The sequence below is a fragment of the Phyllostomus hastatus genome, unplaced genomic scaffold (genome assembly GCF_019186645.2).
Source record: "Phyllostomus hastatus isolate PE091 unplaced genomic scaffold, TTU_PhHast_1.1 phas_contig_210, whole genome shotgun sequence".
In the NCBI taxonomy this organism is placed as follows: Eukaryota; Metazoa; Chordata; class Mammalia; order Chiroptera; family Phyllostomidae; genus Phyllostomus; species Phyllostomus hastatus.
The window spans coordinates 38,482,802-38,504,263 of NW_025333737.1; the positions used below are offsets into that span (position 1 = coordinate 38,482,802).

The 21,462-nt window shown below is 70.7% G+C and overlaps 2 protein-coding genes across 5 annotated transcripts; both read right to left on the minus strand.

Moving 5' to 3' along the window:
- Window positions 1-2,264: 2,264 nt before the first annotated feature.
- MYADML2 (myeloid associated differentiation marker like 2) lies at window positions 2,265-4,315 on the minus strand. The gene has a single exon (XM_045836937.1). It carries the CDS (start codon window positions 4,157-4,159, stop codon window positions 3,236-3,238), a length of 924 nt encoding a protein of 307 aa, XP_045692893.1. The 5' UTR covers window positions 4,160-4,315; the 3' UTR covers window positions 2,265-3,235.
- A 3,323-nt stretch (window positions 4,316-7,638) lies between these two features.
- On the minus strand, window positions 7,639-14,341 carry NOTUM (notum, palmitoleoyl-protein carboxylesterase). 4 transcript variants are annotated; one of them, XM_045836830.1, is made up of 12 exons: window positions 14,180-14,341; window positions 13,155-13,513; window positions 11,984-12,036; window positions 11,809-11,904; window positions 11,271-11,331; window positions 11,118-11,176; window positions 10,664-10,766; window positions 10,041-10,232; window positions 9,845-9,945; window positions 9,187-9,334; window positions 8,533-8,580; window positions 7,639-8,318 (listed from the first exon to the last, which is right to left on the minus strand). In XM_045836830.1, exons 2-12 carry the CDS (start codon window positions 13,484-13,486, stop codon window positions 8,012-8,014), a joined length of 1,500 nt encoding a protein of 499 aa, XP_045692786.1. In that variant the 5' UTR covers window positions 13,487-13,513; window positions 14,180-14,341; the 3' UTR covers window positions 7,639-8,011. The 4 variants fall into 4 exon arrangements, with proteins under 4 accessions (XP_045692786.1, XP_045692785.1, XP_045692788.1 ...); XM_045836829.1 differs by lacking the exon at window positions 14,180-14,341 and having other exon boundaries at window positions 7,640-8,318; window positions 13,155-13,766; XM_045836832.1 differs by lacking the exon at window positions 14,180-14,341 and having other exon boundaries at window positions 8,294-8,380; window positions 13,155-13,770.
- Between the last annotated feature and the right edge of the window lie 7,121 nt (window positions 14,342-21,462).

Genomic DNA, 21,462 nt, shown 5'->3' on the forward strand with positions numbered 1-21,462 from the left:
CTCCGACGCTCCAGCCAATCCACAGCGCGGCCGCCGGGGCGCCGGCCAATCGGAGGCTGCGGGCGGCGCAGAGGGGGGTTGCATCATCCTCTCGCCCGGGCCCACGCCCCCGCTGGCCCCACGGGGTCGCCCCACCGGGTCTCCCCGCCCCCTCCCCCACAGCAGGCCCAGGGACCCCTGCGCCCACCCCGCACCCCGGATCCAGGCCTCCAGAAACCCCACCCCGAACCCGCGTCCCTCAGGACCCCCGTCCCTTGGGCCCTCGGCCCCTGACCCGCCCCCCCAACCCCAGATCCGGGCCCGGGACCGTGCGTGGGGACTGAGGACGCGGGGTGGGCGGAAAGGGGCGGTGGGAGTGAGGTTCTCAAGGAGAGGCCCTGGGCAGGGCGACACCACCCGCGGGGCCCCGTCGTGGGCCGCACGGACACGAGTGTGTCAGGCTGGTGGCCGCCACCCGTGGCAGACGCCGGCTGTGAGTCCGGAACACGATCCCATTCGCAGGACCCCCACTGGGCAGAGTCTTTTCTTGCTTGCTTTCTTGGATTTGGGAGGGGACGGGTGGGGAGGGAGGTTAGAAACAGTTTGCCAAGTGGAAACATTTAAAATGTATCACTAGTTCGATACTGTATCTTTTTAGGAGTTTGGTTTTTTTTTTTGTTTTGGTTTGTTTTTGTTTTGCCGTTTTACCAGGAGGCTGGGCCAGTGGCGGGAGAGCCCAGCCTTCTCAGACCCGCAGGCACCTGGGACGTGTAGGCCACTCCCTGGGGCCCCTGCTTCTCCCACCCGGGGGTTCTCCTCCACAGGTCTCCTCTGGGCCCAGCCCCCTTTGAAAGCGGCCCGACACGCCCACTAGGCCTGTTGCCATGTCAACTGGCCCATCAGGCCACTGAGGGGGAGGGCAAACAGAAGAAAGACTGCGACCCCCACAGTGCCTCCGGGTTCCCAGGAAGCCCCCAAGGTCTGCTGCCATCTTGTCTGCAGGGCCTGGGGCAGTTTTGGGGGAGCGTGGCCCCAGTCACTTTCCCCCCCAGGGTCATTCTCAGGGCTCACCCGAGTTTGGTTTGGGATAGCTGGGGTCCCAGTTGGCAGCAGGGTTAAGGCAAAGCAGAAGAGAGAAGTGACCCTCGTGGACAACCCATCTGCTGCCGGGGGAAGGGCTGGGCCCCTGTGCTGGGTCAGACGGTGGGCAGGCCTAAACCGCGTTTGTGCCTCAGAAACCCAGACGTTTCGTCCACACGGTGACCACCGCCCGAGCCTGCGCACTGATCCCGCGCATGGCAGAGTTCCAGGCCTTTGAGTGGCATCTGTCCTGGCCGTTAGTCCCCGCCCTCCCAGGGCGGGGCTGCTCCGGGAAGCAGCCCGAGCAAACCCCGAGCAAACCCCGGGCTCCCCCGACTGTCCCTAACTCGGGAACGGAACCGTCTTCTTCAAAAACGCACTGACGTTGCAGCAACCGCAGCGCATGACCCCCTGGTCTGCAGAGAGCGCCCGCGTCCCCAGCGCCTTCCAGGCTCCACGCGGCCCCGGCCCCCTCCCTCCTCTGCCTCCCTGTGGACTTCGGAAATCCGGCGTGGGTGCAGAGCTGTGGGCGGAGGGCCTCTGCGCGGTGGGGTAACGGGGAAGTTGGCACAGGTATCTCGTTCCAGGAGTGTGGCTGCAAACGGAAGGACGACTGGTGTCCAGGCCTCCCTGCGTGCCCTGGGAAGGGGGGGCCCACGTGCTCCTTTGTCACCTGGAAGTGTGCCCCCTAACCGCAGACTCCCCTCGGTGGGTGGGGTCCCTCGTCACACCTCAGGACCTGGGCTCCTGCCCCCTTCGGGGACCTGCCTGGCACACCTGCCCCAAGCGTACGTACGGCTCCCCGTCCGAGTGCGGTCCTTGCTGGGCAGGGGCCCGATCTGTCTCCCGCTCTGCCGGCTGCCAGCTCAGGGCCCTTGCAGCCCCTGCCTGGAACCTGCCTGGGCCCCGCTGCCCATGGTGGCACCGCACCCCTCTGCCACCACTGTGCTCGGGCCCCAGAAACCCCCGGGGGGGGGGAGTGCTGGGGGCGGTGCGTGCTGAGCACCACCAGGACCGGGCACGGGCAAGCTTGCCTCGCCCCTCTCTTCCGTGCTCTTCGCCGAGGGAGAGGAGACCACCTGCCCCTCCTCCGAGGCTGTCCCCCCTCCCCCACCCCGGCGTGGCCTGGGGCCCACGGCCGCCGCCCTCCAGCAGGCAGGGTGGCCCGGGAGGTGTCGAGACTGCTTGCCAGACCCGGGTGGGAATCAGCATCAGCATCAGCGTTTATTTCCTGTGCGCGGCCTTGCTCCAGTCCGTGGGCTGAGGGGCCGCTGGGCTCGGAGGCCGCCAGCAGGCTGCCCCGGGCAGGCCCAGGCTGGGCTCTTGAATGGGAGGGGCTGTCTGGAGCGCGGCGGGCAGTGGCCCTGTCCAGCCCTGGAGGTCAGCACCCAGGCACACGGGCACGTGAGCAGGTGGAGGTGCCGGGCCTGCACGCGCCAGGGAAGCACCAGTGGCTGCCCCAGGCCCTGCAGAAGCTGCTACGTGGAGGCCAGTGGTGGGGGGCCGCCTGGGCGGGAACCCAGCTTCTCCTCAGCATGCTCTTGGCAGTGCTGCTGGCCTCTGGGGGCCCCTGCAGGCCACCTGCGTCCTCTCCGGCCGCTGAGGCTGCCCTGAGTAACCACACCACAGTCCTGGCTCTGCTGACCACGCCCGTGGCTGGCGGGAGGCATGTGAGCTGGGGTTCCGATTCCAGCACCTCCTCTCCGAGCTGACACAGACCCCAGCAGGGCCCTGCTGGGATGGCCGTCCTTCCAGGGTGCGGGGGGCCGCCCCCTGAAGGCTGGAGGAAGGGCCGGCCCCCACGGCCCTCCACTGGCATAGCTCTGGCTCTGCCCCCAACTTCTTTCCCACGCCTCTGGGAACTGTCCGCTTTTCAACAGTCACCCAGCCCGAACAGGGGCTGCAGACCCTGACGGACCCCCGGGGCCGCCTAAATCCCAGCCTCGGTGAGCCCATGTGCAAAGGGGGTCACTGCAGCACCTGCCTCTTCTGGCGACCACCGCTGGGCCAGGGCGGGCCGGGGACTGGAGACAGACAGAGGCACCTCTGGTGTCCCCACTCGGGGCCTCCCGCTGCTCTGTCCCCCCACCTGCCCCTCCCGAGCTGAGGGGCCCTCTGGGCCTCCTCCCTGCTGGCACCTGGCAGAGCAGTGGCGGGTGGGCAGCCGCCCAGGGGGCTACAGGGTGGGCACGAAGCGGATCCTCTGGGAGTAGGCGAGGTCGATGACGTAGAGGAGCAGGTTGACGTAGGTGAAGGTGGCCACCACCAGCTGGCTGTCCCAGGGGCAGCTGCCCCGAGGGCAGTCGGGGGGCCGCCCGGGCTCGCCGTACTTGGGGTCGAAGCAGAAGACGGGCCAGATGACTGCGGCGCTGAGGTACAGGAGCACGGCCAGGAAGGTGTACACCACCACCACGCGGTCGAAGGGGCAGCCCAGGCCGCCGGTGTGGCCCATCACGCTCAGGGCCACCACGGCCACCGTGGCCAGGAAGCACAGGCTGTAGACGGCCACGCACCACTGGGTGGCCGCGAAGCGCCCGTAGTGGCTGTCGTGGACCAGCGCCCCGAAGATGATGCAGGCCACGAAGGCCTGGACGATCTTGAGGAGCCCGGACACCGTGGCCATGTAGCTGGCCACCTGGCCGGGCCGGGCCCGGGTCAGGGCCACCTCCGCGGCGTAGGCCAGGAAGAGGAGCCCGGCGAAGACGCTGGCGGCCAGGCGGAAGTTCCTGGCCGCACAGCCCTCGGGCTCGGGCGGGCACCGCAGCCGGGTGAAGTACAGCGGGTAGAGGACGGCGGCCGTGGCCGACAGCAGCGTGGCCAGCATGGCGAAGGCGGCCGTGAAGTTGCCCCAGGAGAGGCGCAGGCAGCCGTGCAGCCGGGTGAACTCGCAGGCCACCACCAGGGCCGAGACGGCGAAGCAGAAGCCCCAGGCGGCCATGCAGAAGGTGCCCTGGACGCCCGCAAAGCCACCGCGGTGGGCCACCAGGCTGAAGGTGGTGCAGCCGAAGGCCAGCTGCAGCGCGCGGGCTGTGCCCACCGGCGAGGCCACCGCGCCCAGGTGCAGGTACCCGCCCCCGGGGGGCTCCAGGGTGCTGCCCATCCAGCCAGCCGCTCCCTTGCCTTGCACGGCGCCTGGCGGAGGCCCGGGGTCCTGCCGGGCTGCGGCCCCTGTGTGTCTCCTTCAGCTGCCGCCGGGTCAGGTGCCGGCAGCCTGCAGTGGCGGAGCCGGTGACGCGGGGACACTGCAGCAGGCGGCCTCTCCGCGGCTGGTGTGGGGAGGGCCAAGGCTCCCCCCCCCACCCCCCGCGCTATAAATAGGCAGCTGTGATCAGAGGCTAGAACATCTGACCCCTGTGTCCGGGCCAAGCCCCTGCCAGGGTCATTAACCCCTGGGCTGCTGGCACCGCCCCCACCACAGCACCTGCAACTGTCTGTCAGTGGCTCCCCAGCCCGCCGGGGCGGGAGGGTGGGGGGGGCCCAGAGCGGAGATCCAGAGCTCAGCCAGGTTGCTCCCAGTCCCTTCAGCTCCAGCAGCCTCCAGGGCTCTCACCTGTGAGGGGGGAGGGGGAGGGGGTCCCTTCCTGCCCTTCCAGAAGGTGGCCTGGCCCAGACCCAGGCGGTTCCGGGACCCGTTGTCATTGCTCCTGGGGCCCTCGCTCGGCTCTCCTCCAGGGGAGACCGTGGGGCAGGGAGGGGTCCCGGTGCCCCCCCCTTCCCACAGCCCCCCGCCTGACCTGGGGTGGAGCTTCACTTATTACGCGGGAGGGGGCGTTACGGAGCTTTTGCTTGTCCCTGTACCAGACACGTAAACACCTAGAAAAAAACTCAACTCCCCCCATTTTTTAGGCCACAGTATCAATAATGCACGAAACGTCTTTAAAAATAACGAATTCCTTCCCGAGCGCAGGGGCTGGACGTGCCCAGTCAGTGTGGGAAAAGTCACAGAACCGTCCCCGTGGCCCCGGCGCCCGGCCGGCCCCGGCGAGCACACGCCTCCCGCATGTGCGCGTGGCCCCACGGCCGCCGGAGAACTGCACGTCCACGGAAGCGCTGTGCCGTGGCACCGTGGACGCCCTCTCACCTGGGCGCAGGAGTCGCCGCTGCGTTGCCCCCTGCCCCCCCCGCACACACAAGGGTACTTGACCGCCAATGCTGGTGGCGGCTCTGCGGTTCTGCAGACACGAGGGTCCGTCTGGAGACACGGCCCCCTCGGGCTCTCGCCGGGAACGAACGCGGGCCCTGAACCAGCTCTGTCCTTCCTGCCCCGTGGGGCCTGCGCGCTCGGCCGCTGTGCCGCCCAGCCCCCCCGCCCCCCCTGCCGTTTCCCCGCTCTGCTGCCCGGGGGAAGTCCAGGCCCCTGGCTCCACAGACTGTCGTTTGGCTTGTGCAGTCGGACGGTCTCCTCGTGGGTCGGTTCCGGCCAGGTGACCTTCCGGAGCCTCCTGACCACGCCCACCGCGGGGGGAGTGACATCGGTGCAGCCCGGCCGGCTGGTTGGGGAGTGTCCCGGCCTACATCCTCCCGGGGGGTCCTGGTTCCTGTGGGCAGCTGCTCTGTGAATAGCGACGCCCCACCCTTTAAAAGGAGAGTAGTGCCCCCCGACCTCACGTGCTTGTTTGGGGTGTCTCCAGAGCAGTCCCCGCAGTGATAAAGCGGGGGGGGGGGGCTCCTGTGGGCTTCCAGGGGAGTGTGAGCACCGCAGTAGCCCTGCCCACCCCAGGGACGCCCACCCACTTGCTGTCACTCAGGGGCGGGTCGCCCACAGGTCCGGCGCACCCTCGGGAGGGATCCTGTGGGCCTCCCGGGTGTTCCTGGCCCAACCCCACTGCCCCAGGCCACGGCGGCCGGGCGGGGGCCCCCTGCTGCTGGGAGCAGCCGACGTATCTCAGGTGGACACGGCGCCACCACCATCCAGCCCAAGTTCCCGGCTCCGAGGATCCCAGCAGCGAACCCAGCCACACACGAGTGGCCTCTGCTCCTCCTCCCTCCGCACCCCGACAGGGCCACCGGGACAAAGGGTTTATTCACTTGGCGAACCCCCTCGGGGCCTGATCCACAAGTGTTGGGTGCCACGGGCCCTCCAGCTCCCACCTCTGCAGGAGCGGGCCGGCCGGCCGGCCGTGTGATCCCGGGGGTCCTGCGGAGGCCGCGCCTGCCGCCGTCTCTGCAGGAAGAACTCCGCCTGGGCAGCGGCCCCCGCACGCCCCCGCGCACCCCCTGCTCTGCCTGCGTGGCAGCCCTTGGCCGGGACAGTCTCCCCGGGTGGGTGGCAGTGGGAACGCTCTCGGGTCCTCCCGGCCCGCGTCCTGCTGGGAGCCCACCGCCCTGCGGGAACTCTCTCAGGCCATCCATTCTGGGAATCCTGGGGAGGCGGGCTGCTCCCCCGAGCCAGCAGCTACCTCTAGGGACCCCCTCCTTTCTTCTCCCGCCTTCGGCCACCCCATCGCTCACCTCACTGTCTCCCACTGGGGCTCTGTGGGTCCCCCAGGAGACCACGGATGGGCCGCTCAGCTCCACCCGGGGAAGCCATGCTGGCACGTGGGCCTCAGGTGCGCGGGGCCGAGGCCCAGGCTGCCCGCACAGGTGTGGGCGGAGGCCAGGAGTGGAGCCCGGGCCGACGAGGCCTGGATCCCACCTCCACCCCTTACAACCCACCGTGGAGCCTCTCTGGGCCTCAGTTTGTCTGTCTGTGTATTGGGGTTTGCAATAAAACCTCCCTGTAGGGCAGCTGGGGGGAATGGATGCAACTTCAGGTGCTTAATGCAGGGAGCGATGGGGAAGCCCCACCCACAGGCGGGGAGACGCAGTCTCATCTCTGGGGACTCTCCCGGAGACACGCTGGCCCTCGTGCCCAGCGCCGCTGGCCAGGACCGTCCCACCAGCCTGGCTCTCCTGGGCCCCAAGGCACCTCAGGAAGTGACTGTGGCGTGTGTGAAGAGTGTGCACGCTCGTGTGGGCACGTCTTTCAGGGGGCTGGGCTCTCTGGGACCCCCCACAGGAGGACTGGCCCCTCTGCTCTGGGGGGCAGGGCCAGGGGTGGGGCAGGGCCAGGGCCTGGGCTGGGGGGACGTCTCGCCCTCAGACCCCCACGTTCAGGCCGGGAGCTGAGCGCAGGTGTGACCCAGTCGAAACAGGGCCAGCGCGCAGAGCACTAGCTGAGGAGGGACTGTTTTTCTGAGGTGGTGACGGCCGTGTGCCCGGGGGGTCGCCGGCGGTGACAGGACTCTGCGTGCGCCAACGCTGAGCCAGCACTGAGGAACCGCGCCGTGGGCGCCCGTGCGGGCCACCTCGGCGGCCCGGGGTAAACAGAGCTGCGAGCGGCTGCCCCGGGTTCAAGGTCTGCCGCCCGGCATCAGCTGAGCGAGTGGCAGAAGGGGGGCCTCCTCAGGGAGGGTCTAGAGTGGGAGGCGAGGTGGGGTGTGGGCTGTGCACAACCCGCCCTCCCCCTCCCCCCAGCCCTCCAGCCCCCCTCCCCCATTGGCCAGGGTTGCAGGAGGTCAGGGGTGGGGGAGGGGGTGCAAGGTGGGCCAACTCCCGACCAAATAAACACGTTCGCAGGAAGAAGCTCTTTCGTTGTCTTGTTTTTCATTATTTAAAAATATATGTTACAAAACAATATCATTCATCATATATTTCTTGCTTATTTTCCTTTTTTAAAAATTAAGGTAATAAAAAAGTCACTTTATAAAATAATACGAGAGGGCAGGGGAGGCCGGGGCTGGCTGGGGGCGTGGGGGGCGGGGGTGCTGGGGAATCCAGTGCTCTGGCTCCCCTGCCGCCGGTGGGCTGGAGGCGGGCGGGGCTGGCGGGTGGGCGGGCGGAGGGGTCCCGAGGCCGCCGGGCGCGGCCGGGCCTCCCGTCGGCGGTGGCAGAGGGGCAGTGAAGGCTGCAGGGGGGCCCCTCTCTGCCCCGGGAGGGCAGGAGGGCGGCGGGCCAGCCCCGGGCGGCCGGCCTAGCTCCCACCGCCCAGCATCCCCAGCAGCCGGCCCGGCTCCAGGCCCTGCTGCTGGGCCACGGTGTGCATGTCGACGCCCAGGTGCAGCAGGAACTGGGCCACGCTCATCTCCTGGCCCGTGTACTGATCCCGGATGGTGGGGCAGGAGGGGTTGCAGTGCGGCCAGGAGCAGCTGTCCACCAGGTGGACGGGGCAGCCCTTCAGAGGGGCCTTGCCGGCCTTGGGGCCGTCCTGGAGGCTTCTGTCCCAGCAGTGCAGGGCCCGAGGCAGCGAGGTCCCCTTCACCTGGATGTCTGTCCAGTGGCTGCGGGTGGAACCCCGGTGCGGGGGGGTCACCGGGCTGCGGCCAGAGCGGGCAACGGCGTGCTGTCACCGAGTCCCCGACACACAGTGGGTTGTCTGCGTGGCCCTGGCAGCCCTGGAGGGGAGCCGGGGGGGGGGGGGACGGGCAGGTGGGCGCTGGGGGCTCTGTGGGCTCAGAGACAGTGCCATGAGTGGGCCTGCCGGGGCGCACTGACCTGTCGAGGATGATCTCGTGGGAGACGCAGGAGGGGACGAAGGCGGCCCTGTGTGGAGGGGCGCACGGCCGGTGAGTGGCCCCGCCCCTCTCGCCCCCTTCCCGGCTCCGTGCCCCCACCCGCGGAGCCTGTCCCCTCCCCACCCCGCCTGGGCAGCTGCTCCTCGGCCCACGTCTTATCTCTACCCGAGTGCTCCCTGCTGACCCCGGTGCCTTCCTGTCCCCACGTCCCACTTGGGTCCCGGCCGTGGGGGGCTACCCCGGACGGGCAGGTCCTGCGTCATCTTAAAAACAGGCCTTATTTCATTAAAAAGCTTTATACGCACAGTAAAGCGGAGGAGAGGGGAGACCCAGAGTTCCCGTGCGCCCTCTCTCCCTCATAATCATTCTCAACACCCCGCCACGGGGTGCCTTTGGGACGATTCCTGTACCGACAGTCCCCGATGCGGACACAGGCCTCTGTCACCGAGTGACGTGCCCTGTCCTCGCCCAGACGGCCCACGTCTCTCCCCGTCCCCCCGGGGCCGGGGCGTCCCAGGGTGGGCGCGCACCAGAGGCAGGTCCAGGCCTGCCCTTGGCACGCCCCTGGCGCCCCTGGGGACCCCGACTCCGGAGCCGGGCGGCCCGCCGCCCCCGGACGGGGGCCCGCACTCACGACACGTCCTTGAACGTGTGCCGCAGCTCCCGGCCGATGTTCTGGATGTACAGCCACTGGCCCTCCTGCACCGGCGGCCCCGTGAGGTACACGTTGTCCACGATCAGCTGGGCCTCGTCGAACAGCCACTGCACCACGAACACCGGGCCTGCGGGGCACGGCTCAGCTGGGCTGGCTCAGGGTCTCCCAGTCCCGGCCAGCTGGCCTCCCCCCTTCACACCCGCCCTTCCGCGAAGAAGTACCTTGTCCGGCGCCCCCCTCCCCGTCCCCCCACCACCTTACCCTGCCTCCCAGGGACTTGTTTCAACCAAGATTTGCTGGTGACGATGTCTCTTGGCATGGGACCTCACTGCTCCCCAGCATGTGGGGGAGGGGGGGCAGCCCGGTCCTGCTGCCTAGGAGCAGCTCTGGAGGTTGGCTCCCTAGCCCACTCCACACCGCGCCCCCCACCCTCCCCACCAGCCCCCTCCGGGCCTGCCCGGGACCAAGAGGACTCAGTGCTGAGGCCAGGCGAGTCCCAGGCAAACGGGTCAGGTCTGTCGCTCTGCTCTGGGACCGGGCAGTGGCCTGAGCCTGGCCTCTGGGGGCTGGACTCCAGGCTGGAGGCGCGGGGTCCCCGCCCCTGCGTGCCGCGCGGGCCCCCAGCTGACACACTCACAGCGCAGGGTCGGGTAGACCTTGTAGCCGAAGAAGCAGTTCCACTCCTCGCCCTCCGGGAACTGGCGCCGGCAGCGCTCCGGGACCAGCCCGTTCCAGTACCTGGGCCACGCCCACCGGTTAGGCCGGCCGGAGCCCCGCCCCCGCTCCTCCGCCCGCTCCCTGCGGGCCCAGCCCCTCCCCCCCAGGCAGGGCACCTGAAGCCTCGGCGGATGCCCTCGGTGGGCGCGCAGGTCATGGTGTCGTCGCAGTCCGTGCGGCGGTACTGCTTGTTGTCCAGGAACCAGCCCGAGTCGGCCAGGCCGCGCACCTGGATGGCCGGGTAGCCCAGCTCCTGCAGCAGCTCAGCCACGCGGTCCACGTTCATCAGCACCCCGATGCCCCCCGCGCTGCGGGGGAGGAGGGTGTTCAGCCCCCAGAGCCTGCGGGGCCCATCCCCCGCCCCGAGGAGGGGACCCAGCGCTGGGGGGCAGGTGGCCCGCTCCCTCCCGAACCTCCTCCCCTTCCTCTGGCCCTCTGCCTCGGTTTCCTGGTCTGACCATAACGACGCACTCTGTGGCCTCAGCCCTTCCTCCGTCCCCACCCCCCTCCAGATGTCCCCAGGGCCCCGTGCGTGCCTGCTGGGACACAGGGACCGAGACCCCAGCCTCCCGGGAACCGCCACCTCGGAGAAAGCACGCTGGTCTGCAGCTGCCGGCCAACCGCCCGCCTAGGCCCCCAGGCCCAGGGCCGCCCTCCCAGCCGCAGCACGGAGTGCCGGAAGCATCTTCCAGACGGCGAGGCTGGAGCCCGCCCGCCCCCCGGCCGCCGCCCGGCCCACCTGCCGCCGGCCAGCAGCAGCACCTTGGCGCTGCCCAGCCCCTTGCCCAGCAGGTCGCGCACCACCTCCTGGATGATGAGGGCGCCCATGAAGGCGTATCCAGCTGCACAGAGAAGGGGGGGAGCTTCGAGAGGGGGGCCGGACCCAGGGCCGGGCCTCCTGCTCCAGGTTGGAAGGAGGAGGGGTCCCAGCTGGGGGCTGGGGAGACTGAAGGGGGGGTGTGCCAGGCGCTCCTGGCGGTGCTGGGGACCCCTCCCCATGGGACAGCAGCAGTGGGGTCCCCCCAGGGAGGCCAGGCCAGCCCGGACAGCACGGCCCTGGGACACGCCGGCGTCGGTCGGGGACAGAGGGAGTCACCAGGCTGAAAGTCCGCATATCCTGGGAGCCCACCCCTCCCTGCCCGGCCTGGGGTTGTGGGGCGAAGGAACGGGGTGGGGGCGGGCAGGGCACTCACTCTTGTCGGACTTGGGTGACGCCCCACTCCAGACGTCACTGGAGCAGTAGGGGATGTAGCTGCAACACAGGGACGGTGAGCCCGCCCTGCCCTTCCACCGCCTCGGGCCGGGAAGGACCCCCCCCCCCGGAAGGCCCTCGAGTTCCCGCTTACACCATGTTGGCGTTCCACCAGTGGGGGTTCTCCTCTGGCTGGGAGGACAGGATCCCCGTGCCTGTCAGGGGGGACAGGGACGGTGTGTCCTTCTGGTGGAGGGGGGCTGTGCAAGGGTGGGGACTACAGGGAGGGCTGGGACATGGGCAGGTCACGGGTGACCCCTAAAAGGTGGGTGGTCTTGCCGGCTGGAGCCAAGGTGGCTGGGGAAGTGGAGAGTGGACACGGTCATCACAGCCAGAGTGACCCCTGGATGTGGCCCTGGACCGCCCCTGCCCTCCACCTGCTGCTTTGACCCAGGGATGACCCGTGTCCCTGAGCCGAGAGTCTGCGCTGGCAGGTGACCCGCGACTAGGAAGCCAGGGCGACTGTGAGGGCACCCTGGGCTCAGGAGGTTCAGAGGGGGGCACCGTGGGGCCCTTCTGGGGTTCCAGCGAGCAGAGCCAGGACCTGCAGTGGTGAGCCCCGGAGGCCCGATCCTCCCCTCTGCCCGCCCCCGCCTCCGCCCCATGCCTCCGGCCGCCCGCTCCGCACTGACCTGTGCGGGTGCGCGGCCAGTCGGTGGAGCTCATGAGGCGCGGAATGCTGTTGTAGCGGGAGTCGCAGTTCTCCCGGTCGAAGCAGTACCAGCCGCCTGCGGGCACAGCCACCACTCAGGGCTCGCACACCCCCGGGAACCCCGCCCGCTCCCGCCCAGGGCCCCTGGGACGCACCTTCCAGGAAGAGGAGCCACCGCCGACTGCCCTTGGATTCCTTCAGGTAGTAGCTGCAAAGGAGCGCGGGCGGGCAGTGAGCTGTGCGCCGCGCCCGGCTCCGGGCAGGAAAGGGTCATTCCACCTGTCGCCGGGCGCGCGGGCCGCACGGGGGCGCCCGCGGCCATGTCCCCGCCGCACGCAGCGGCGGCCAGTGGCGGCCAGGCCCGGGAGGTGGCGCTCGCGGGGCGGGGACGGGCCGCGAGGGGCTGTGTGGTCCGTGGAAAATCCCCACGGCCCGCCCCGCGCGGGACGGGCTGTAACCTCGGCGCCGGCGGCCGGGCAGGGGGGCGGGAGCCTTCGCTGGGGTTCGGCATCCTCCTGGGACGCGCAGTGGCGCTTGGAAAGCGCAAAGCGCCCCCGCCGGAGCAGTGTGCGCGGCGCGGGCGCACTGGGACCCGCCAGCGGGCGTGAAGGGGCGCGGGCGCCACCCAGGCGGGTCGCCGCCTTCCTGCCGAGGCCCGACCTTACACCCGGCTCCTCGGGCTGCCGCCCGGCTGAGCGTGTGGGCTCCGCGCGCTCCTCCTCCCCGGCCCTCAGCCTCGCATCCTGCCTTGATCTATTTCGGGGGTGGAGAGGGGTGAATGCCGCTCCCCAGTTCTTCCGCCCCGCCCGCGTCCCCTCCCCGGCCCTCCGCCGGCTGGGACCCCGGCGCAGCAGCAGGGAGCCGACCTGAGCAGGGCTGGGGTGGGGGTGGGGTACGGCAGGGCTCTCCCCGCCCCGCTGCATCGCCTCCTCCTGTTGGAGCCAGGGCCACTCGAGGACTGCCATCTCCCCGCCCAGGGACCGAAGGACACGAGCCGAGGGTCTGGGCACCGGTGGCCGAGAGGTCAGTGCCCGGGCCGGACGGGGACCAGTGCTTGCAGCGCTGCCCCAGCCCCGGCGCGGGGAGTCAGGGCGCCGGCTCTGCGGAGCGCAGCGCCTCCGGAGCCCGACGCCTCCGGACCCCGACGGGAGCCTCTCCCCTGGGGGCGGGAACAGCCACGGCCAGTCGGGAGGGTCCAGCACGGAGACTCCCTGCGTCGGGGCCGGGACAGGGAGGCGACCGTGCGGCGCCGCTGCGGACAAGGCGGCCGGGAGCCCGGCGGGGGCCCGCGGCAGGGGCGCGCCAGGCGGGCGGGCGCGGCCTTACCCCGCGGGGCTGCCGTCGTTGCAGGTCACCGACGTGTTGGGCAGAAGGTGCAGCCGCAGCTCCTCGTCGAGCTGCTGCGTGGAGCAGGGGTACAGGGACTGCGCCAGGCTCTTGACCTGCGCCATGAAGCTGTCCATGTTGCCCTCCACGGCCGTGAAGTCCAGCGGGAAGCTCTCCACCGGCGGTCCGGCCGCGGGCGCCTCCTCGGCCCGCTGCGGGGACGGCTGCGGGGGCGGCTGCAGGCCGCGGCGCCGCCAGGTCTTCCTGCCCTCGCTGCCCCCGGCCCAGTGCAGCAGGCCCAGCAGCAGCAGCACGCGCACCCCTCGGCCCATGACCGCGCCGCTCCAGCCGGCGGCCACCTGCGGAGAGCGGACGGCCGTGAGGCGGCGGTGGGGGCGCCGGGCCGGGGGCGCCGGGGCTGAGGGGCGCGGGTCGCGCCTGCTGGCTCCCCCGGCTGCCGGTGCTGGGCCCGGCCGAGGAGGCGCGGGAGGTCGGCGTCGAGGCTCTGGGGGCCAGGCGCCGTGGCCGGGGCAGCTGGGACTCCGCGCGCGGCCGGCCGAGGGCAGCGCAGGGTCTGGGTGCGCTGGCTCCCGCCCGCGCCAATGAGCGGCGGGGGCCGAGCCTGGGCGTAGTTTGCGGGGGCCGCGGCGGCCCGGGTGCCCGCGCGTTAGATGTGCCGCCGCCGCCGCCGCCCGGGCTCGGCGGAGGGGGAGGGGACCGCGCTCGCTCTTTTCTTGGCGGAGGCATCGCCTTTTCTTCCCAAACCGCAAGCCTGACGGAGGGGCCTGGACTACCCCGGCGCGGCCGCCGGAGGCGCTCCCGGCCCGGCTCCGTGGGGGGCAGCGAGGCCCGCGGCCCCGGCGGTTCCATTCGCCGCGGCCTGCCCGGCGCCGCTGCCCCCGCCCCCGGGACAGCAGGAAGGGGGTGCGGCGAGGGCGGCGGCGGGGAAGGACGGAGGCTTTTCCGAGCCGCGGGCAGCCCGCCCGCCGCTCGACGGACTGGGGGCGCAGGGTGGGCGCGCTCACCTGAGCAGTCTTTCACCCCCGCCGCCCTGGCCCGGGGGGTAGCTGCCGGGCGCCCGGGACCCCGGCGCACACGTCCTGCTCGAGCGGCCCCGCTGCCCGGGCTTCTCCGCGCCGCTCGTCCGCACCACCAGCCCGCGGTGCGCCCGGCTCCGCCGCCTCGCTCTCTAGCGCTGGCGCAGCGCCTCCCAGGACTTTTATCCTGCGGGGCCCCCGGGATCAAAGCGACGGCGGACACGGGGCTCCGCGTCTAGGGGCCGTCTGCGGCGCGCCCGGGGCCTCCGGGAGCAGCGGACAGGTGTGGCGCGAGGCCCGGGCGCCGCAGGCAACGGTGCGGGAGGGACCGGGCGCCCCTACGCGGCGCCGAGGAGGATTCGCCCGGCCCCGCTCCCGGCGGGACAGATTCTGGGTGGCCCTCGGAGGCACTGGGGCCAGAGGGGGCGCTGCCATCTGCCGAGGCCGCTGGGCTTCGGCTGGGGTTCTGGGTCTTTCCTCCATGCGCCCCGGCTGCTGCAGCGCTCCGGCTGAGGCCCCCAGAACCACCCCCTGCCCTGCAGCTCTGGGCGGGGGCGGGGCGCATCGGTGGGCTTGGATGGAGGAGTTGCCAGCCTGGCCTCAGCTCAGTGACCTCCACTGACCATTGTGTCTGACCATCGCCTCACCTTCCCAGCCCACCAAACCGGGGACAGAGGAGATTCCTAGTCAGAAATCAAGATGGGGAGGGGTCAGGTGTTTACTTAGGGGGTTTCTCCCCGGGGCAGGTGGGGACACAAAGACAGAAAAGCATGGATTCACTCCGCACGCACACCCCACACCCGGTGTCCACCCCCCTCCCAGCGGCAGCCTGCTGGCTGGGTGTCGCGACACCCGGGTCAGGGGCAGGAGAGAAGTCCTACCTTCTGGGACGGAGTCTGGAGCTGGGGAAGGCCTCCCCGAGCCCCCTCTGATCCGGGGCCGTGGACAGGCCGTGGGCAGGCACCAGCAGCTCCTCCGGGCCGGGAGATCAGAGGCCGCAGCCAGGGGCTCTGTCTGAAGCTGGGCCTGGCCCCTGCCTTTGTAGTCTGCCCGGGCCCCTTTGGCCCTGAGCACTGAGTGATGATGAACTGAGATTAGGAAGTTACAACACCCACCCTGCACGCACCCAGCGGGCGGCTGGGGCCAGGCTGTCCACGGCGGCCTTGGGAGACCAGCCGGGGCCCTGGGAGCTGCTCTGTGGGCGCCTGAGGGCTGCGAGGTGCTGGGACACAGCCCTCAGAGCCTGGGCTCAGGGCAGGGCAGGGCAGGGCAGGGCCCTCCGCAGGCGTGCTGGGGGCAGCAGCTGGACACCCATCTTCCTGGTGAGGGGGGCCCCAGGCGGCTAATGGAGGTGCTGAGGCGGCTCTGAGTGTCCGGAAATCCACACTGGCCTCCCCCCACCCCCCACCCCGTTGCTGGGCCAGCTTGAAGGCCCTGCTTGGGACAGACCAGAGGCAGCAACTTCCGACACAGGCCCCGTCTAGAGGGGGGGGGTCTCCCGCCCCCGCTGACCCAGGCGCTGGGGACAGCCTGCCCTCGGCCCCCCCGGCACCAGGGGCCTGTGGTTCCCAGTCCCGGGCAGGGGAACGCTGCGCCCAGCTGGACAGCCTGCCTGCGAGGGCCGTGCTGGACGCCGGCCTGGCTCGGAGCCACTTCCTGGCCGGCCGATCCCGGGCCCGTGACCTCTCTCCAGGCCCCCATTTCCTCCTCTTTAAAGCGGGGCAGTGACCGTCCCCCGTCAGCGGGCTCCTGTGGGACTGCGGGAGCCCGTGCGTGAAAGCGCCCGGCGCAGCGCACGGCGGGGTGGCGGCCCGGTTGCCAGCGGCACACGGTGCCCGGGGAAGAGCATGTGGGGCTCCCTGGCATCGGCTGTGGGGCGGCGCAGCCCGCACCCCGGACCCGGGTGAGTCCCCGCTTGGGTTTGGCCGAGGCTGGGAGCGGGAGCAGAGAGGCGCAGAAGCCCAGCCCTTCTGCGGGCGGCCCGCCCGCCCGGCTGGCTCCTCTCCGGCCGCCCCTGGACCACCCTGGCCGCTGGCACGGGGTCTTCCCTCCACTCAGACGGGCAGGCTCTGCCCTGTGCACCCCCCGCCCCCCGAGTCCCGCCGGGGACCAGCTCTGCCTCTGCAGCTCAGACCCCCCACTCGGAGGGCTCCGCCCCGAACCCCAGGCGGGACAGCAGGCCCTTTGGTCTGGTCCTCTGCTTCCACGCTGCCCTCACGCAGCGCGGTGGCCGCTGCGGCCCCGACACAGGGGAGGAGGGGACCTTGGACAGCAGTGGGTCGGGGCCACCCCAGACCAGCTGGGACGGCTGGGGTAAAAACCAAACTTGAAAACACCGAGTGTTGGTGAGGGTGTGAGGACAGTGGAGCACGGGCACTGCTGGTGGGGATGGGAGGCGGTGTGGCCGTGGCGGGTCCCTGCCCGGCGGGTCCCCGAGTGGTTACATGGGGTTATCGCAGCATCTAGCCAGTCCTCCAAGGTGTGTCCTCAAAAGGATTAAAGCCAGGTGTTCAAACAAAAGCTTGAATGTGGATGTTCACAGCATCACAAGTCACAGTCCCTGAAAGGCAGAAAGGCCCCGGATGCCCACCGGCCGAGGGGTAGGCCGCCCGGGGGGCTGGTGCTCGGCCGCAGAGAGAGGGAGGGCCGAGGCCCTGGCGCGGGCCACGGCGCGGGGGCGCCTGAGAGCCCCAGAGCTGAGGGAGGTACGCCAGACTCAGGGGCCGAGAGCTGTGTGAGTCCCTGGATATGGGCCGTCAGGGGTGGGCCGGTGCCCTGGGCCGGAGAGCAGGCTGCTGGTGGCCAGGGGCTCAGGGAGAGCTGGGGGGAGGGGCTGCTGGGGGGGCGGGGCTTCCTCGTGGGGCCAGGAGAAGGTCCCGTCGCTGACTGGCGGGCGGCGGGGCACGAGGCCCCGCTCACACTGAGGGCGTGGGGTTGTGCACTGCATAGTGCCTGGCTCCATGTCGTGTGAGTTCAGCCCTAAAACCCCCAAAACACCAGCGGGTGAGACCAGCGAGGGTCAGCAGGCTGGACGCGGGGCCACGGGTGACCGGGAGGGTGGGGCCAGGGGACGGGAGTGCTGGGGTGGGCTGGTCCAGCTCCGGAACCCCCCTCGGATGCGGAAACTGTTCTGTGCCCCCGCGGGCTCGTTAGACAGATGTCTGTGGGGCGCACATGGGGGTGTGGCTGTGCCCCATTTCTGCACCCGGGGCCTGGCTCCGCCCCCGCTGGGCCCCAGGCCGGGCCCCCGAGCCTGTGTCGTCCTGTGTACGTGCCTCGCCAGCCTCACCGGGTCGTGGGAGCGGGAAAGGAGGCAGGATGCACACGGACAGGGAGCCGGCGACAAGTGACGTAACCACCCTCGGGTGGCCGCTGGCTGTCCCTCAGGGCCCAGGCAGCCGCGGGTCCCCGCACAGGGGCCTCGTGGGACGCCTGGCGGGCAGACGCGCAGCCTGGGGGACGGGGAGCAGGAACTGGGTCCCAGGTCGCCTTTCGGCAGGGGTGCAGCGGGCCACGGACACCCTGACACACCTGTGACCTGGACGCCACGGGGCCTGGCCTTCTCCGCCGGTCCCCCTCCCCCGCCCCCGCCGCCACACCCAGGGCAGGTCCTGCTTTGCTCCTGCCTCTCTGCCTCCCGGGTCCCACTCAGGTGGGCGGCGGGTGCCTCTGGCTGAGTCTGGGACCCCCGGGCCTAGTCCCCAGGGAGCCTGGGGATCCGAGAGCCCAGAGGACACCCACCTCTTCGGCAGGCGCAGGGGCCGCTCTCCTGGGGGGAACACTGCGGGGGGAGGGCAGGGTCGCAGGGGAGCACAGAACTGACCACTGGGAGCTGTGGTCTTCGTGGGCAGGTGCCCACGTCCTGGGAAAAAGGTGTCGGAAACATCACACCTCAGGGGACAAGACCTGGGGCTTGAGCTGGGGCGGACTGGTGGCCCGGGAGAGGGCAGAGGACCGGGGGGGGGGGTGGTCAGTGCCCAGAGGCCCCAGCCGGGACCTGGCTCAGGGTCTGACGGACCGATCACCGGGCCTGTGGAGGTCAGGACGCTCAGCAGCCCCGGACCCAGGGCCACTGGATGGACACGGGACGCCCCGTGCCACCCGGCCCGCTCCCTCCTGGGCCCCTGGAGGGCCTTGAGCCTGAGGGCGGCAGCTCTGCGCTCCAGCTGCCGCCTGCTGTCTGGGGCCCAGCTGCCGCCTGCTGGCCTCAGCTGCCCCGCCTCGCACAGCCACCTGGGCGGCCTCAAGCCCCAGCTGCTGGCCTTCGAGGCCCAGGAAGGCCAGGAGGCACAGCCGGCCACCCCGCTCCCCATAGCGGCTAACTCCCAAGGGAGGCCCTGCTCCTGGCCTGCCAGCCAGGGGCGCATCTGCAGCTCGGAGCCAGGGAGGGGCCTCAAGGCCAGGCCCCCACTTCCCCATCGGTGGGAACCCCCCTCGGCCTCCTACCCTGTGAACCAGAGGAGCAAAGCCCCTCACCGGGGGCCAGGGTGGGGGAGCTGGGACGGCTGGGCCAGGTCCAGGCCTCTCACAGACAGCTCTGGGGCCTGACCCTGGGAGATGTCCTCTCCCGGGCACCAGGTGACTGTCTGCAGGCCTGGCGGGAGCAGCCGGGGGGGCACCTGGCAGCAGGGGCTACACCCCACCCCCGCCCTGGGGCCGCCGCCCTGGGGCCGAGAGCACCAGGGCGTTGGGGCCCCCTTCTGGCACGGGTGCGAGCCCCCAGCTCTGCGGGAGGAGGCTGAGTCCGTCTGAGGTGCTCCGGTCGCTCTGCCGGGGCTGCCCGCACTCCCGCCAGTGGACGGAGGACCGGGCAGGGCTTCCTGGCCACAGCCTCAGCCCCTGGGGGCCTCGGGCCTCACTCCCCCTTGGTCGGGGCCCGCCTGCCTCTCAGCACCCCCGCGCCACCCTGCGCTCCCCATGCGGAAGAGCCCTCCTGGGGTCGCCCCGGGGCTGGCCGAGACCCAGAACAGGGTGGGGTGGGGTGGCACGGGAGGGCCTTCCTGCGCAGGGCGGGGGGGTGGGGGGGCTCCTGGGGGCCAGCCTGCGCTGGCCCTTCCCCATTCAGGTGGGGCAGGGCAGGGGCGGGCTGGGTTGCCCGGGCCCCTCGGCGGTGGCGAGGGCCGGGGCCGGCTCCTGCCGGGCGCTCCCGGCTGCGGGCTTGGCTGCGCCCTAACGAGCTCCAGGCCCGCTGGCCCCCGGCCGTGCAGCCCGCTGGCCCCCAGGGCCCGCTGCACAGCGGCTGCAGGCCAGCGTGGCCGGCCGGCCACGTGACCTTCCGTCCACCCTCCTCCCGCCCTGCGATCCGCACGTGGCCTCTGGGGGGGCAGAGAGCCGCCCTCAGATCTCGCCCCTGGGAACCTGTCAGCGCCAGCAACTTCAAAGCGGGCGGCGGGCTGCGGGGCGCGGGTGCTTCTCTTAAAGGGCCACGCCATGTCCTAATTCAAAGCAGATCCTGGGAGCAGCTGTCGAGCCTCCCGCTAGGAGGGAGGGCCGGGCGAGGGGGGGCTGGAGGGGGGCCATCCCTGCGCTCTGGGGGCCCCGCTGCCGCGGAGCTGATGGGGGGCAGGTGGGGGCTGTGCCGAGTGTCACCCGAGCACCATCGCCCCCCACCTGTGGGGGGGGTCGTGGTCCCTTTCTCAGAGGAGGACACCCAGGGCTGAGCAGGGGCCGTTGGGGGAACAGCTGGAAACGGAGGTTGTGAGATCAATGGAGTGATCTGTCTCGCACGTGTGAGTGTGTGAGCTGAGGTTCTTCCCTGCCCAGGTGTGTGTCCTACCTGGAGGCCCCCCGCTGAGGCCTGGCGTGGGGCAGCTCCCTGCTTGTGGGTGGGGGGAGGGGGGAGGGTTCCTGACTGCCCCGAGCTCACTCAGCGGGGCCCTGTCCTGGCTCAGGGGCACCAGGACTGCACGGCAAGCTCAGCTCCTAGAGGAGGGGGCAGATGAAGACAGCGGCTCCCTGAGGACCGCTGTGACGGGGTGTCAGGAGGGGAACGGGACGGGCTCAGGGCCCCCGCAGCCCTCTGGGGGACTCGCTGCCCGCAGCAGGGGGTCGTCCCATGTCCCCAGGCAGTTGGCACCGGCCGCTCTGACTTCCAGAGGGAGAGCGGGGGGCCTGGCCGCCAGCAGGTGTCCTCGCTCCGGGGGGTGGGGGGGGCGCAGGTCAGGTAGGGGGGCCCGGACCCCATGCCCTGACCCCTGACCACACCCCAGTGTGCGGGGCACTGCGTCTCACCGGGACAACCCTGCTCTGGCAGCAGCACGCCATGGGGGGTGGGGGGTGACTCGCGAGTGGTCCTGAGCGGGGCCGTGGGGGCCGCAGTGCAGAAAAACAAACCAGGGCGCGTCCTGTGTCGCCTGCTGTGTGCAAAGGAAGGGGAACAGGAACCTGCCCCCCTGCCCCTGAGCCCCCTGCGTGTCTGGGCATCTGCCCCAGAGCCGAGTAGGGGTCTCCCGGGCCTGAGGACGGGGGCTTCCGGGGGTTGGCGGGACGGACGCGGTGGGCGCCGTCCGCTCCCGTTCCGTCGCGCCCCAAACCTGATGCATGCTCTGTCTGCTTCGTGCACAGGTAGCGCTGAGTCGGAAATCGTGGGGGAGATCCTAAAACCCACGGACCCGACTGTCCAGAAATACACGAACCCGTGCATCAAATTGATGAGGCCACACAGAAAAAAAATAACGAACTCGATAAACTTTTGAACACAACACCCTGATTTTCTCCAGGGGGACGCGCTCTGAGGACAGAAATAGCCACCGGGAGAGCCTGACATTTTCTCAGCAGGTCTGTGGTCGGTGGTGGGACTGCTGCAGGAACCCCGAAGCCCTGTGGAGCGTGTTTCGGAACGGAGCAAACAGGTGTGTCCCTGTTACCGAACATGCCAGGGTTCTCTCGGGGGAGAGAGGGGTATTCGCAGGGACTGCCCAGTCTTTGTCGGTGGGAAGTGGTTGGATGCTGAGGATTTCAGCCCAAGACAGATGTGGGATGGGAGGGGGAGACGAGGGAGCAGCCCGGGCAGGTTCGGGGTGCGGCCCTGTGCTCCACGGGGGGGACCCCCAGCGCCTTCAGCACGCCGGCTCCAGCCCGTGGCTTCCACGTCCCGGGCCCCTGAAGGGCCCACGCCGGTCACGAGGAACAGCGGAGCCGGGGCTGGCGCCGGGAGCGTCCTGGTGAGCCTAGGATGCCTGTGGTGGCAGAAGTGACCGAGGGTTCAGAGAATGATGAGCTCAGAAGCTTCTCAGAAGTGTGGACACAGCCCCACCAGCTCGGGGTGGGGG